The 16,377-nt window shown below is 39.3% G+C and overlaps 2 protein-coding genes, 1 non-coding gene and 1 pseudogene across 3 annotated transcripts in view; 2 read left to right on the top strand and 2 right to left on the bottom strand.

Annotated features, from left to right (window-relative positions):
* Positions 1–1,951: 1,951 nt before the first annotated feature.
* LOC148728766 (uncharacterized) overlaps positions 1,952–16,377 on the top strand; it is an 81,294-nt gene continuing 66,868 nt past the window's right edge. Inside the window, exon 1 of the mRNA XM_088763587.1 lies at positions 1,952–2,128. Coding sequence (XP_088619713.1) covers positions 2,062–2,128 — 67 coding nt within the window. The 5' untranslated portion in view covers positions 1,952–2,061. The remainder of the gene's footprint in view (positions 2,129–16,377) is intronic.
* Trnas-aga (transfer RNA serine (anticodon AGA)) lies at positions 2,534–2,606 on the bottom strand. Its single transcript has one exon. It is a non-coding gene; the product is annotated as a tRNA-Ser (tRNA).
* On the top strand, positions 7,012–12,251 carry LOC111345857 (putative skeletal organic matrix protein 5). The gene is made up of 4 exons (XM_088762347.1): positions 7,012–7,130; positions 8,579–8,612; positions 11,208–11,334; positions 11,583–12,251. The coding sequence occupies exons 3-4, from the start codon at positions 11,215–11,217 to the stop codon at positions 12,105–12,107; spliced, it is 645 nt and encodes a 214-aa protein (XP_088618473.1). The 5' UTR covers positions 7,012–7,130; positions 8,579–8,612; positions 11,208–11,214; the 3' UTR covers positions 12,108–12,251.
* LOC148728768 (uncharacterized) lies at positions 9,439–10,530 on the bottom strand (annotated as a pseudogene).

Below are 16,377 nucleotides of genomic sequence, written 5' to 3'. Positions count from 1 at the left end.
TTACAATTTGAACTTCCGTGACATTTTAAAACGAAACAGAGGTAAATCTTCGAAGACTAATCGTCGTTGGAAATAAAAAATACTTTCCGTAAGAACTCTGTTTTCTATTTACGAGAAAATCGTCGCATGATCAGTGAACTTGTGTGTGCTTGTCACACCAGTACTGCTGTTTCTTCAAAAGCGTATGCTTTTTTCCTCTTCAATTGACAGGTGTCACATCGTGACAGTTGCTTATCAAAAAAATGTTTCACAAGTAAAAATGTGTCGCGAAAGCATTCTCTCTAATTAACGTTTATTTTCGTTATAACTCACCCGCCATCAAATTGTGAAGTTCAAGGAAGATTTACCCGTAATTAGACTTGTAATTGTAGCCCTAAATCATTCGGGTTCTTGTAGCAATCATTTTTATTATGTGTTAGAAAAAAAATAAAAATGTTATTCACCAGCATAGGTTGGTCCGTACTGGGAACTTCTGAACTGTTGGTACATTTCTGAACTGTTCAGAGATTTTTGTAGCATCTCGGATTCTTTAAGGCCTGGGTCGCATTACGACCGAATTGTTTACTCTAGGGATTAAAATCTGTCAACATGAGCATTTTCTAACGCGACCCAATTTTTGCGGTTTCCAAACATTTTCAAAATTCTAAATTCATCAAACACGCCCGTGTGCTTGGGTGGGGCTGACCGACTTTGAGATATTTTGATTTAAATTCACTCGTGGTCACTAGTGGTCCCTCGTGGTCACTCGTAAGTACTTTTAGACCCTATCTAAATTCGTTTGTATCTGACGCATGTCAAACCCATTTGTAGCTTAAAGGTCAAACAGGGAGTGTCACTCACTAAATTGGCTCGTCATTAGGTCTTGTGATCGCCATCGTATGAAATTGTTTCTTTGTTGTTGTTGTTGTTAAGTCTGCGTTTTACTAGTCAGCGTTTTATTAGTCCGCGTTTTACTAATCCACGTTTTACTAGTCCGCGTTTTACTAGTCCGCGTTTTACTAGTCCGTGTTTTACTAGTCCACGTTTTACTAGTCTGCGCTTGACTAGTCCTCGTTTTACTAGTCCGCGTTTCACTAGTCCACGAAATACCATATGCCCCTTTTTTGTAAACAGGAGTCAGGTGGTAAGCCACCATCACCTCGAGTGAACTTGGCAGCGCGTGATTGCACGTTAAGTTCTGACAAATGTTTTCAAACATTGAACTAACTCAAAATACAATCATGTAGTTTTAGTAACAATTTCTGAGGTTTCTCGAGAGAAACTAAGCTGCTAGCTGACTATCAGAAGGCAAGAGAAAATCGGCTGAACTTAATATCAGTGAAAGATTAATATCGCCTCTCAACGAGTCTCTAGAACAGCCGACATAAAATTGTTGAATCATTGCTGTTATAACTTTGTGCTAATTTCTTACAGGTACATAGTAGGTATCATAGGTCACCCTTATCAATTAGCTTTCGAGGCACCTGACAGCTATGACATTGACATCAATATCATATGAGACAACTGCAACTAGTTGATATAATGGAAAGGTAAAAAACTATCCATTTTTTGCCGCACCTCGATGACGAAAATATTACGTGAACCTTTTAGGGTTGATAGTAAAGTAATAAAGGAAGCAGAGGGTTATTAGGGCGAGAGACGTCCCTTCGAATTCTCTCATTATGCAAAACCTGCTGTTTGCTTGTTATTTTAATGCAGCTGAATCTTCTTTGAATCTCCTGGAAAAATTATAAAGATTTTCTACGAATGTTATATCCTCTGAATTGTCTAAGAATCGAAATGTTATGTCCAGAATATGGATCGAGGAACGAAAACTAAAGAAATGGGAGAAAAAAAGGAATGCAAAACGGAAAGAGACACAGCAAACGTAAAAAGGAGAGAGAAAATAATTAAAGTTGTCGTTAAAGTTATATTGAGAAAATAATTAAAGTTGTCGACAGGTGCAACAGTTTTTATTGGCTGAGAAGAAATTGAGTATCAATGATAATTAGGACATTAGTGGACCTCAGTTACTTGAAAAGATGAGCATGATTTAAATGAGTCAAGAAAAGCGTTTGTGCCATGCGTTCCCTTCGTGTCAGCGTGTTTCTGTTGTGCTCCATGGTAATCGTGTTTGCGACATCACAAGGTAAATTCAAGTAATTTTCTTTTCACCCACGGAAATATGGTCTCTCAGTTCCTTTCTGCGGGTTAGCCAGTCGTTTCTACGTACAGTTCAGTCCCCTCAACTATAATTGCCTGCTCTTTCTGAACTTCCTTGTATTTTGGAGTATTTTTGGCAAAAACAAGCTAATTTATACCCCAAGATTTAAAGTAAAAACCATCGATTGATAACATGGGCACTAAACGTCTGAGTAAGAACCTAAGTAAGAGAAGATGGTCTTTTGTTTCCCCTCAAGCGATCTAACACGACATTGACATAAATATTTTTCCTCTCACTTCAAAATAACAAGAATAATTAATAGGGCTATAATCAATGTAAATGGCTATTTAAAGATGAAATAAACAATTTCTAATACAAGAGAAAAATCGATTTTCCAGATGGGATTTGAACCCACGACCCTCCGTGATCTAGACGGATGCTCTAACCACTGAGCTACAGGAGACTCTATGGTGAGCAAGGGTAAATTAGTGGGTATTGACTGGAACCGCATCACGCGGCTACACAGCCAAACATCAGCTAGCGCATAGAAGCTCACTAACAGCATCACGCTGCCACATTAAAGCATCACATGCATTAAAGCATCACATGCAGCCAACCAGCCCCCAAAGTGATAAGAGTATTAGCTTCTCTCTTTAGCATCCTATAAAGTTTCTTAGCTTAAAAAGATTAAATTCTGTGCGTCGTTCTGTGAATGATGTCTATGAAGACAGCTTACAACGCATCTAAATTGAGTGGTAATGCTTTACGCGTAATAGATATGCGTTACTGACGAAACTTGAGGTTTAAGTGTGCTTCACATATAATCGCAGACGATCACAGACGATCGCAAGCGATCGCACGATTGCTGATCATAAACCCTGCAACCGAAGATCACGAATCGCATGTTCACCTACGATCGCAGCCGATCGCAGCGTTCTGTGACAACCGAGTCCACTATTTACCATTCAGCGACAATACAATGTAACTCCAGTCAACCAACATTCTGCTTCTGTTGTCTTTACTTAAACGGAAAGTCGTTCCTAGATTAAAGAAGCTTCGCTTGTTGGTGCGGAAAGTCTTAAGAAAGAGAGAATTCTTTGCCAGTAAAGCGATTGAACAAACAGTCGTATTTCCTAATTTCTTTCATAAACTATTCCGTGTCGATTTCACCTTCCACCTTGTCGAAACACACGCACGTGTAAAAGTTGATAAACAACTGGTTGTTATGGCGTCGTGCCGCTTGCAGTTCTTCACGCTGGGAAAACATAGCATTATGGGACTCATTTCGATCGCATGATCGCAGAACTTTGTTCACATATGATGGTATGGTGGTCCGTAGGGGACATGACACATTTTTTTTATCGCGCGATAAATGATAGATTATCGCGCGATAAATGGAAATTATCGCGCGATAATATTTATTATCGCACGATAATTTATCATTTATCGCGTGATAAATGGAAACTTGTCAGGTCACGTAATCGGCTGTCGTGCATGTTGTTTCCGTGGACGACAATGACTGCCACAGCTGAGGAGCTCTGTTTTGAGGTCAATAGTTCGTTTTATTCATGTAAAAAGATCATTTAGCAGTACGTTGCAATACTACGACACATAGCTCTGTGAATCAGTATAGTAAACATTGATTTTGCGAGGTCCGAGCCCGTGGAAATTTTGTATTATTTATTCATATTTTGTGATAACTTTTTTATGATTGCATGACTTACACTGTTGTGTTACACTGAAACCTTAAAATAAACTTTCATCAGTTTGCTCATCTTCCAATCTATACTATATGCCCTCTAAATTTATTGGTCATTGCTCAAATATTCTGGAAGTTACGGAGGTGAAGGGGGCGGAATTCGCTTCCCTCCCCGGTCTGAAAAGATTAAAAAAAAGCTCGGGCCGAATAGGGTCAAATGACTTCGTGCACACGAGTAGTTACAAAATGCTCATAGGCTTTTAAAGTATCCTCTATTTCGCACAGAAATGTAAACACAGTAACTTTGACACATATGTCACCAGAACTGTCGGTCCTCTTTTGCCAGAAAGGCCTTGTACACAAAGAGAGGGTGGCATTAGGGGCACATGAGGCTCGGTCTTCAGGTGTAATTTATTCCCCTTCGAAAAAAAACATCATACAAGAACTGGACTAACTGTTGTCCATGAGATAAACCAGATCCAAGAAAAGGTTACGGGCTTCTAGAGCAGTTGAAGGCACTTGCAACTGTTGCTCTTATACATAATTATATCAATCAATTCTCTGCATTCCTCCAAACAATTTGTGGGGCTTGTTCAGTCGCAGCATTCACCATCAATCACATCAATGTCATCTAGGTCAACTTCTGTTCGGTAATCCGTTGCATTTGTCCATGCAGGAACAGTATTGGTTTATCGCCAAATGCACCAGCGATTAAGAATTGACTACAGTCTTGTTGTCCAGAAGGAGGCCGTACGAGTCATAATTAAAGAATTGGATCCTGCTGGCGTACAGTCACGATCATAATGTGTTTTTTGTTTGGAGGAATGCAGAGAATTGATTGATATAATATTTGATAGAATATTTGAGCAATGGCAATGAAATTTAGAGGGCATATAGTATAGACTGAAAGATGAGGAAACTGATGAAAGTTTATTTCAAGGTTTTAGTGTAACCCAACAGTGTAAGTAATGCAATCATCAAAAAGTCATCACAAAATATAAATGAATGATACAAAATTTCCACGGGCTCGGACTTCGCGAAATCAATGTTTGCTATATTGATTCACAGAGCTATGTGTTGTAGTATTGCAACGTACTGCTAAATGATCTTTTTACATGAATAAAACGAACTATTGACCTCAAAACATAGCTCCTCAACTGTGGCAGTCATTGTCGTCCACGGAAACAACATGTATGACAGCCGATTACGTGACCTGACAAATTTCCATTTATCACGTGATAAATGATAAATTATAGCGCGATATTTCATTATTTATCGCGCGATAATTTCCATTTATCGCGCGATAATTTCCATTTATCGTGCGATAATTTCTATTTATCGCGCGATAATCTCCATTTATCGCGCGACAATTTTTCATTTATCGCGCGATAATCTATCATTTTGAGTCAGTTTGCTAGACATAACGTCTCGTAGTCACGTTCGACGCACTAAAAACTACTATAAAACGAATACAAGAATTGTAAAAACGTGTAAAATGGTATATAAAAAGTCACTTGTAAAAAAAAAAGTGACTTTTTATATACCATTTTACACGTTTTTACAATTCTTGTATTCGTTTTATAGTAGTTTTTAGTGCGTCGAACGTGACTACGAGACGTTATGTCTAGCAAACTGACTCAATTATCGAACACGTTCCTGGCCTCGGCCCACAAAATTTCATCACAATCTATCATTTATCGCGCGATAAAAAAATGTGTCATGTCCCCTATGGGCCACCATATGATCGCACTCGATCGCACTCGATCGCACACGCTCGCATAGCTGTTCACATATGATCGCAGACGATCTCTGGCGATCGAGTGTGGTCGCCTGCGATCGTCTGGGATCATATGTGAACCAGGCCGAAGATGGGTGGTTGACCAAGATGAAGTCGATGTTCATAAAAGCACAAAATTAGTTCAAGACTAATATCCCGCCATTTTGACTGAAAAAGCTTGGTCATTAGAGGATTAACTATGGCAAAAAAATATTTTGCTTTAAGAAGAATGAAGAATAAATTGTATATTTTCGAACGCTGGGAAAGAAAGCCAACCATATTGACGATTTCTCCTTTTTATATTTAACAAATTCTAAAATCTAGTGATTTGATAGGTTTTACGTATGATGCACGATCCTTCGCAGTAGATAACACTATTTATGCAATAGCGAAAATCAGACCTGAAAAAAATCAGGCCTGTACGGGATTCGAACCACTGACCTCTGCGATACTAGTGCAGCGCTCTACCAATTGAGCTAAGAAGCTGATTTCGCTATTGCATAAAATATCTGATAAAATATCAGGTAGCCTGTTAGAATGCAGAATTCGCTTCATATTGCTCATTGACGCTGCCAGCTATATGATAAATACTATTATTAGTATGTAGCTTATTCACTGAAACTGTACTCTCAAAATTGAAGATTTCTCTGAAGCAGACCAATGCCGTCAGTTGAAATTCCGGTCTGAAAAAGCATTTGAAGGCAAACGCTTCATTAACCACGTGGTTCGCATCACTGAGGTCATGGTTATGGAGTTCTGTGAAAACATATGTTTTATGGAGCCCAACTGTGTCAGCATTTATATTGATAAACGACAGGATGGAAATAAAAAGTACAAATGTGAATTGAATAATGTGACTCACGAAGGACACGAAGACGAACTGATAGAAAATGGAGATTATTCTTACCATGCAGCGGAGGTAAGTAGATTACCCACGTATCCTCATCAACAGCGCGTTGAAAAAGATCTATTTTTTGACTGTTATAAAATGCACGCTTGAACGTACGGTGACTCCTTATATCTAAGCTTTTGTAAACTCTATTTGTGAATTTTGAATTTTCTTCCTCTACAAGTTATTCAATGGTACATCGTCACCACAGCAGTGATGATTGTATAACTAATAGGTTTACTTCTTTTCCTTTGGATCATGTAGAGCGCTTGCGTAAGAAACTCTTGTAAGAACAACGCCATTTGTCAAAGTGGTTTTACTGACAAAGGATATCGTTGTCTGTGTACAGCTGGATTTAAGGGTCAGACATGTGATGAAGGTAAATGTTTGTTTCTTCCATCCTAATTGGTAATGAACTACCTCTATGTGTACGCACATAGGCGGAAATGTTATCAATGCCCTTTCTTCTTCATTATTGTATTTTCATTTTGCCTTTCAGATACTGATGAATGTACAACATCTAAGCACGACTGCAGCGCTAATGCTGCGTGCGAGAATAACAAGGGATCGTACAGCTGTACATGCAAACCTGGATATTCTGGCGATGGACATACTTGCAGAGGTGTATTTCATACACTTTAAGTGTTTCTTACTTTTAAATTAGAAAGAATGGTATTTTAAAGCAGTGTCATTCCTCCACAGAATGGTCACTATTTGCTGCAACTAACTTGTGCAGTATCTTTTGAGATATTGATGAATGTGCCGTTGGAAGTAGTAGTAGTAGTAGTAGTAGTAGTAGTAGTAGGTAGTAGTAGTAGTAGTAGTAGTTACAAATATTTATACAGGGTAGCCCAGTTGAGCGAATAGGTGGTTTAAATGGCGCCCTGTGAAAACCACTCATCCCACCCCAGGGGAGGACATCCACCACACAGTAATCTCGCGCGTGGGAAATCAACGTCTCCTGCCCCTAACCCTGCAGGAGACGGGGCCCACGGTTTATTCGTCCTTATCCGAGAAGACTAGAATTTCTGTCCATTTTTTGATATTATAGAAACAACAACAACAACAACAACAATTTAACATTTATATAGCGCAAACTACTATATAGATAATCAGTCGCGCTTTACAATCAGTCAAGGTGAGATCGAACGTCAGAATTCATCAGGCGCACTATGCAGCCACTTCAGTCCATGTATTGATCTCACATTCCCTCCCCAATTCACCCTAGATTAGACACTACACAAAGATAGACCACAACACCGGGCATTACGTGCCCGAAAGGTAGCAAATTCTCCTCAGTTATTTTAAGACCATGAGTATTGATCCGGCCGGGGCTCGAACCCTCGACCATCCGCACAACACAATCCAGCGCTCTAACCAAGTGAGCTAACAGTTGCACATGCCTGACTGATTATTGGGGTGATGGAAAGACGTGCATTGGAAAGGGTGACACGCTATGTAAGGTGTACTTTAGCGCTTTTAATCATTTGTAATAAATAAATAAACTTTAATAGCTAACACAATTACTGGTGACCCAGTAGTTTACATTGTGGGCTAATAATTCTAATTGAAAATAACATTATTAAAAATCCCAACTGGCTGAAGGCAAACCAGTTGGCTATTTACAAGCATGGCCGAGGATTGAGCTCGGAGCTACCGTGAAACAAATCCAAGTAGTGGTTAGGGTGGGACTTGAGCCCGGGAGCGGCGGATTGCGAGTCCGACACGCGGACCACTCGACCACACTGCCCCCCATTGTTTCTAAGCGTGACAAATCATTGTAACTTACAAATAGTTCCTTAAAGCGGACACTGTCCTAATTATCAGAAATTTCGCAGACGTAGGCGAGCGAGACGAATGAGTGGTATGAGTGAGACTTATAGTACAGAAATATACTTTCAGATCTACTGCCATTTACAACAAAGTATCAGTAGTTGGTAAAGCCATTGTACCATCAACTGCCAAAACCAGTATTTCGTATGTATCACCTTTTTCATTTGTAAAAGAGATTATTCATACCTTAATTTTTTTTTCTTTTACCTTTGTATTGGAATATGTTTGGGAATTTAGCTTCAACCTGCAAGGGAGTTTATGGTGGTCAAACGTAAGTTGATGTTTAATGTAAGTTTACATTTCAATGTAATCATGATATCAGATAATTAGCTTATAGACGGAAATAAACAACTTGTAGTAGTAGTAGTAGTAGTAGTAGTAGTAGTAGTAAAACTTTATTTATACACGGTATCAATTCATGTTACATGCTCTTCCACCGAGCCGTGTTCTAAATACAAATTAATTACTTAATTAACCAATAATATATCTAAATTAATTATCTGTGCGAAGCTTTAAAACAACTATAAAAACGATTTCATTACTTATAGCTACTTATCAATATTAATCAAATACATGACTTAAAGGAACGAAGAGTTGGCTGTAGCTTAACGCTCAAGGGCAGGCTGTTCCATAGAACAGAGCCACGATATTCGAAACTTCACTTACCTGCTTCATTACTCGGTCTAGAAACGAAAAGGTTGTAAATTGACTTCCTTAGATTATGCGAGTGAACACTCGATATAGACTTTAAAAGATTGTCAAATCATACTACTCTAATCTCTCAAGGGTAGACTCGAAAGCATGCATTATCTCGTTTGGTGACCCAGGGGGTCTATACCACGTTCCAACAATAAAGGGTTTTGCCTTAGGCTTAATCACTTTGACACAAAGTAATTCTAAATTCTCATCCAAGGTTTGGATGTTTTCATAGTTAAAAGAGTTCCTGATATAAAGCGCAACTCCTCCGCCATTTCTATTACGGTCCATTCTTTCAAGAAAATAACCGGGTATACTTACGGCAGTATTTGAGAATGAGGAGTCTAAACGCGTTTCATTTATAGCTAATATATCAACTGACTTAGAGATCATATAGATTCTTAGGTCGTCAATATATTTCGGTAGACTAGCAAAATTGAGCGCTGCGATCTTGACACCTCTAGTATATGATATCCAAAAGGTGACATTCTTCGTCGCAGGCTCTTAACAATTTGTGATGATTTACGACTGTTGTTGACTGTGAGAGACTCGGTAGGCAATAGAAATTGAGAGATAGTTGGAACTGGGATAGAAGACACAGGATGACCTCGGCTGGGTTGATCACGAACCGTGACAAAATTATTAAACATGATATTATTACCTCTCTCGTAAAGGTGTAGCCCACTCCTATTTAGACCGTTACTGGTAATGTTATTGTGCTGAACAAGTTGCCAGCCGTTTTGAGTACAAAACTTGCGAAGCGTCTTGTTGGTAGCTTTTACGGATTCATTGGAAACATCGTGCGATCTAGACACCACTTCAGATAGAATGACTTGAGCGCTTGATTCATTTTCAATTTTCCTCGCTAAGTCTACGATGTGATCAGTGACTATGTTGGAATCTTGATCCTTCAGATCGTTCTTTCCTATATGTAGGATGATTCTGGCGGGATTTTTTACTATCGTTCATTTAAGATAGTGATTCATATCCCCACAGGTGGCTCCCGAGAATGATTTAACTACAACCCGGTGGCCAACTTTTTTGCCAAGTTTCCAACCATGAATTTGATTGATCATAGAGTCACCAATAACCACGGTAGTAGATTTAATTCTCTCGCTGTTTGAGGATGTAGGTTTTGGTAAGACGTCGCATCTGTTGTTTAGAAATGGTTGATCAGAGTATAGAGAAATCTGATCTTGAAGAGGCTCAAAGCGATTTTGAGTTGCGATGACTGGGATCTTCTGACCTGCTGGCCGTGAAATTAGTCTTGGACGCTAAATGGTTTCGGCAGAATTTATCTCAGTTTGATCGGCATTGGAGCTTAGAGCAACGGAATCATCAACACGCATTTCCTTTGTCAGTACTTGAACGGCAGTTACATATGAGTCGCTTTCCTCGGTAACTCTCTTAAGCTTCGTTGTTTCTTCAAATAGTCGCTCTTTCATTGCAGAGATTTTGATTTCTTTGTTGGAGGGTGTTGATGAGCTGGACATTATTTAAAACAGCTTCTCGTGGTTTCTCGATGGAGCCAATTTTCTCATGGATCAATGTAATCTGCGACCATATTTTGCCAGTTTCTTTTTTAAAATCAGGTGCCGAGACCTCTTGATCGCCGGGTGATATTTGCCGAACAGAACCTTCGCTCCGTTTAGAATCCGGGCAGGAAATTGGAGGTTCTTCGTCATTAGCAGTGAAGTCGCCCGCTTCGCCATTAGACACATTAGGGACCTTAAGATACTGGACGCGGCTGCTTTAAAGAACGCGGTCACGTCCGAGAGGGCATGAGTCGTGACCGCCACCTATGGGCGGGAAATACGAGTCTTAAGATTTGAGTGGTGGAAGCGGTCGCCGAAACACGTAACAACAAACACATTCAGTCAGAGAATAACTGCTGGAATCAGGCGGTTTTGCTGCTATGACGTCGTTTAAGAAGACCCGAGAGCTTTTAACAGGCTCTTATTTGGCCGACATCATTTCTGACGAAGAATTCGTGCTCCTCTCTGACTGCAGCTTTTCAAAGAACTTAGAATTACCGTATAAAGAGTACGAAAGATTTGACCTCGAAAAAATATGGCGCATTATTTCTTGGGTTTAGTTTAGTGTTTAAATCTGTTACTTTGAGAGGTAATGAGCGACGAGTACTTTCAGAGTAATCAATCACTCTTTGCAGGTTAACCATGAGTAACCTGGTGACATTAAACATCGATTCAAAAGCAGTGACCGTTCGTTGTTACAAAGAAATCAGTGGATGCGGTGATGGGGGATGGACGCCGGTCATGAAAATCGATGGCAACAAGGTTTAATTTTTTTTGTTTTTTAATGCCTGTTACTGTCTAACATAACGTCTTGTTCGTTATTATGTACAACAACCTTTTCATCGTATAAAATCAATCCTCGGTACCATCCAAAGTGAGAAGTAAACAGCACACAGCTTATGGATCAAGTATGTCTGTTTTATTTGATTACAACATTTGTTAGTTTATTTACTTATTCCTTTATGAATTCATTTATTTATTTATTTGCCCAAGCAATTATTCTTTTTCAGAATACCTTTCATTATGACTCACATCATTGGACTGATAAGAAGGAATACAACTCTCCAGACGGACAGACTGGGTTTGACAACAAGGAAACTAAGCTGCCGACTTACTGGAACACGCCTTTCTCTAAGATATGCCTTGGTATGAAAATTGGCAACCACACCAAGTTCATTGACATCAACAAGCAGGCCGACTCTCTGCACTCACTGATCGCTGATGGGAAATATCGCAACACGTCACTGGGTGGAGACACTTGGAAGGCGCTCATTGGTTCAAGGGGCTCCCTGCAGCCCCAATGTAACAGGGAAGGCTTTAATGCTGTGTCTGAAGGAAGTGATCATTCTAGAGCAAGAATCGGAATACTTGGTAACAATGAAGATGAGTGCAGAAGTTGTGATTCCAGAATTGGGTTCGGTACTGCGGGGATACCTGATAAGACTATCACGTGTGGAAATGCAGCCTCCGGGAGGTATGGGTCGGACAATGGAGAAAAAAAAATCACAGCAATGGGGTACATCTTGGTGCAGTAAAAAGGTACCACCGGGGAAAGATACCACAACGCAATAAAAAAATGTGACATTGATGGAACTTTAAACTCCCGTTACTCTTTACTATAGCTGTACGTGAGTCAGTTATTAATTAATGGCTGATTCATTAATTCAATCCATTTAAATTACCCAAAAAGCTTAATTTCTTCAAATGATCCAAACAACTCAAATGACATGAATTGCTTCAAATGACCCAATCATGGTCAATATTCTGTGGAGCCCCGGTTCAAATACGCCCTTCCGCGGATTTGGACCCTCAACAAAACTTAGTGAAAATATCGTTCCGAGCAAAAGAGCAGAGGGTTAAGGTCTAGGGTTCAAGGTTAGGACTCTATGATACGAAGGACGCTTAAAGGAAAGTTTGGTAGGTGGTTCAATTCTGCGAAGGGGTGTTTATATCCGCCTGCGGACTTGGACTGGGGGTTTAAATCCGCCAGCTCTGACATCGGAAAACGAGCTATACATTAGCGTTTCCCTAGAGCAAGAAAACAGTCGACGAAGATCGTGTTTTCTTGACGTTAACCATTAGTAATTCTGTGTGAAAACGCTCTGAAAATGCAGTGCTCTCGTTTTTACGAAAACTAAAAAAAGCTGCAGGAAAACAATGCAAGCTGTTTACAAGTGTTTCCACAGAGCACGAAAACAAGAGACGAACACCACATCTTTATTGCTTAATCACGATCATGAGTAAATCTGGGAGAACAGCATCGTTCGCGTGCTCAGGAAAATTAGAAGAAGACTTCAGTTTGAACAAGCTATACACTAGCGTTTCCACTAAGCTGAAAAAAAATCGACGAAGATCATGTTCTCATGCTATTAGTAATTCTCTAGGAATACGCTTGTAAAATGCAGCGATCGCGCGCTCGAGAAAACTAGAGAAAAACTTTCAGGAAAGGAAGGTATCACTAGCGTTTTCGTGGAGCAGGAAAATAATCGACGAAATCCTTGTTTTATGGCATTTTCCGTTCGCAATTCTGCAGGAAAACGCTAGACAAATGCAGCGCTGGCGCGCTCGGGAAAGTCATAGAATAACGCTAAGGAAAACCAGCTAGACTCTAGCGTTTTCGTGGAGCAGGAAAACAATCGACAAACATCATGTTTTTATGGCATTCGCCGTTGGTTATTCTGTGGGAAAACGCTCGGAAAATGCTGCGTTCGCACGCACGGAAAACTGTAGAAAACGTTTAGGAGAACAGGCTATTCTTTGGTAGTTTCCTAGTGCTGGATAACTTGTGATGAGCTTCGTGTTTTTCCTGTGTTTTACTGAGGGTGAGCAGTGAATTTGCCGTAAGTTTTCAGATATCGGAAAACGTTGGTTTTATGTTGAATTTCTCAGTCATTCCCCATTTCGGAAAATTAACGGTGAACGACGTTTTTTCCCTTGTAAAGAAATACCATACGTGTCATAGATTCAAGAATTTAGTTATCAAATGTTTTGAAACTTGGTCCTTTTCCTTATAATAAAACAGAGGGCAAAATTACTGAATGCTGATTGGTCAACGAAGAGGGTTTTTTTTCTTAATTTTGCTTGAGAAGAGGGCAAAATTACCAGCTCATGATTGGTACTCAGGTTGCCTAGCAACAGCGTATGCTATAGAAAAGTTGTTGCTGAAGATTTTCTGTAACAATGGCGTCTGGTTTCGAGATAGTTGACGAGGAATATATCGAAGAATTAAAAGACAGGAGTGAAAATGAAAACACGAGGAAAAGTACGGAGTACTGGAAGAACGTTTTCAAAAAGTGGGCGAATGAAAGAAACTTCCAAGCAAATTTAGAAGAGTACTATACGAGAGCGAGGTCCTCGACCGAACGCTGGCGCAGTTTTATGCCAAGTTACGAAAAGAAAACGGGGATGAATATGAACCCGACTGCCTGAAAGTAATGCCGGCATCACAGCAGAGATATTTATAACCAAAAGGCCATCCAAAGTCCGGGTATCTTTGTGCAAAAATAAAATTTCATTCAGCTCATTCGTACGTTTGTGGCCATTGATTCTCTGTCAACTTTAAATGGCTTCCTATGACTGATTACTGAAGAGCGCATTCGGAAATTCAGTAGTTTTCCCCTTAATTTCATTAACAAGTAATCGCAATGGGTCCTGGTAAAATTAAGGATTAATATCACTTGTGTTTTCAGAAGTTGCTTCAGAAGCTTCAGAGGTTTCAGAAGTTGTGTTTTCAGAAGTTGCTCGTCGCTTCGCGACTTGGGCAATTTCAGCAAATTCTGAAAACACAAGTGATATTAATCCTTAATTTTACTCGGCCCCATGCGATTACCTATACTAATCAGCAACAAAAGTTAGATCTTTTAAAATAAGGTATTTGATCAAATTTCCGTTGATGTTAAACTTTAAGCTTAAAATGTCTAGGGCTACTGTTGAGCATACTATAAGTAATTCTGTTGTTATATGATATTTTTGAGATTGGCGAAACTTAACGTAGTGTGTTTAACTAAGACGACGATCGAGTTAAAATAATGTACACCTTAAGGTAGCCCGGTTCCGGGTACGGGTACGGGTAGGATTAACAGTACACGTACTCGGTTACACGGGAAACCAATCAAACTAAAGATACACCGCTTCATTAACGATGTAACCTTGATGAAAAAAATCAAAGAAAGGAAGAAATTACTAGAACTTCACTTTCCAAACTTCACCTAATAAATACAAAAGAGCGGTTGGGTTTGACCAGAAATCCCATCAGATTGCAAAACACATGCAAACCAAAGGAAGCCCAACAAAGATACTAGGTGCAGGAGAGGAGAATGAATAACTGTTCATCAATCAAGGAAAAAAAAATTATAGAGGCAAATTGATTCAATATAGACTTCCCGGCCGGATGACACCAGGTACGATCTGGACAAAAATGCTGCACAAAAGACTGGCCTCACAGCAACAACCTCTCTTGCAAGGTCTATATCTTGTTTCATATGCCATATGAACATCGTTTGAAATAAGCCGAAAACGTTTTTCTATTACATTTAATTGACTTTTTTTTCTCTTTTCTTACAATATGCAAAAAATATGCCCTCGGCTCTAAAATGGAAGAAGCCTCGTTTACTACCAAAACGTTTTAGTCAAGAAGTATCCTTTCAAGTCAACATAAAGTGTGTAATTTGAATGTAGGTTTTTTTCTTCGTGGTTCATGACCTGTTGTATTTTAAATCTATTTTAAATATGTCTCAACTAAAACTTCGCAAAGAGACTACACCTCAGTTATCGCATGTTTTGGAAAGCAGCAAGACCTTTTGAGAGGCAAAAATTTCTTCGTATTTGTGCCTCAACAAAAAACGATTCAAATCAGAAAAACAAGTCAGTTTATGCAAGAATCTGGATACCATTCTGGTCTGATAAGCAACGATAAAGGCACTGAAAACTTACCCGTTTCTTTATTTTTACTGGGCACGAACTCACTTGTAGACCACTGATTACCCCAGGAAAACGTGTAGCTTTTACGGGAAGGACGTGATCACGTGATCATTTAATGAAATCAAAATGGCGCTAGCCTTACTCGTGCGTGAAAATCAGGGTATCTCAAGGTGTCTATTATTTTGTATTGTATGGTAAGTGCTAAGCTAGTGCTGCGTTAATTCTGTGATAATTTGAATTTGCATTTGGTTCCTGAAATGTAAAGAGTAGTTAGACATTTTCTAAACAACTGTTGATTTATATGACAAGTAGGAGAGCTTAGAAACGGTAACAGCCTACAAAATAACACTTGGAGGAGCAATGCGTAGTCAAAACACAAAGCAAGGCTAATTATGTAAAAAAATGCGAATAAAGATGATAATGTTTCTTGAAATGAACAATCTTCCATAGCAGCTCTCCCTCTTGGTATGTCTTTATAAACAGTCGGTCACTCTCGACAATACTAAATGTCTCCACATGATAAAGAAAGTATATTCGCATTATTATTCCTCCCATCCCCCTTTTATTAATTCACGATTTTCTTGGTTGTTTCTCGATTAACTCTTTGTTTTTAAGGTTTTTAACAGCGCAGGCCATATCTTCAGAATAGCAGGTGAGGTCTGCAAACAGAAACGTAGATAACTTAGCGTTGGTGCACCCCTTATCTTTTTCGATAAAAACTAATTGTTTTGTTTTTCAATGATAATAGGACTCAGTGAAGTCCAACTCCGTCTGTAATCATTACAGTGACAACAAAATCGGAGTTCCTTACAGGGGGAGTCTGAATTGTTTACCACAGATCTTATTACTAAGCAATCATCAAAATTACAATTTCCGAGAAAAGAA

Source organism: Stylophora pistillata, chromosome 6, assembly GCF_964205215.1.
Source record: "Stylophora pistillata chromosome 6, jaStyPist1.2, whole genome shotgun sequence".
Lineage (NCBI taxonomy): Eukaryota > Metazoa > Cnidaria > Anthozoa > Scleractinia > Pocilloporidae > Stylophora > Stylophora pistillata.
The sequence above is the reverse complement of the archived record's forward strand: the minus strand, read 5'-3'. Positions and strand labels throughout refer to the sequence as shown.

Excerpts from the sequence above, each read along its gene's own strand:
- LOC111345857 (XM_088762347.1), top strand. The coding sequence starts at position 11,215 with ATGAGTAACCTGGTGACATTAAACATCGATTCAAAAGCAGTGACCGTT. Across the intron at positions 11,335-11,582 it reads TGAAAATCGATGGCAACAAG|AATACCTTTCATTATGACTC; the intron begins GTTTAATTTTTT and ends ATTCTTTTTCAG.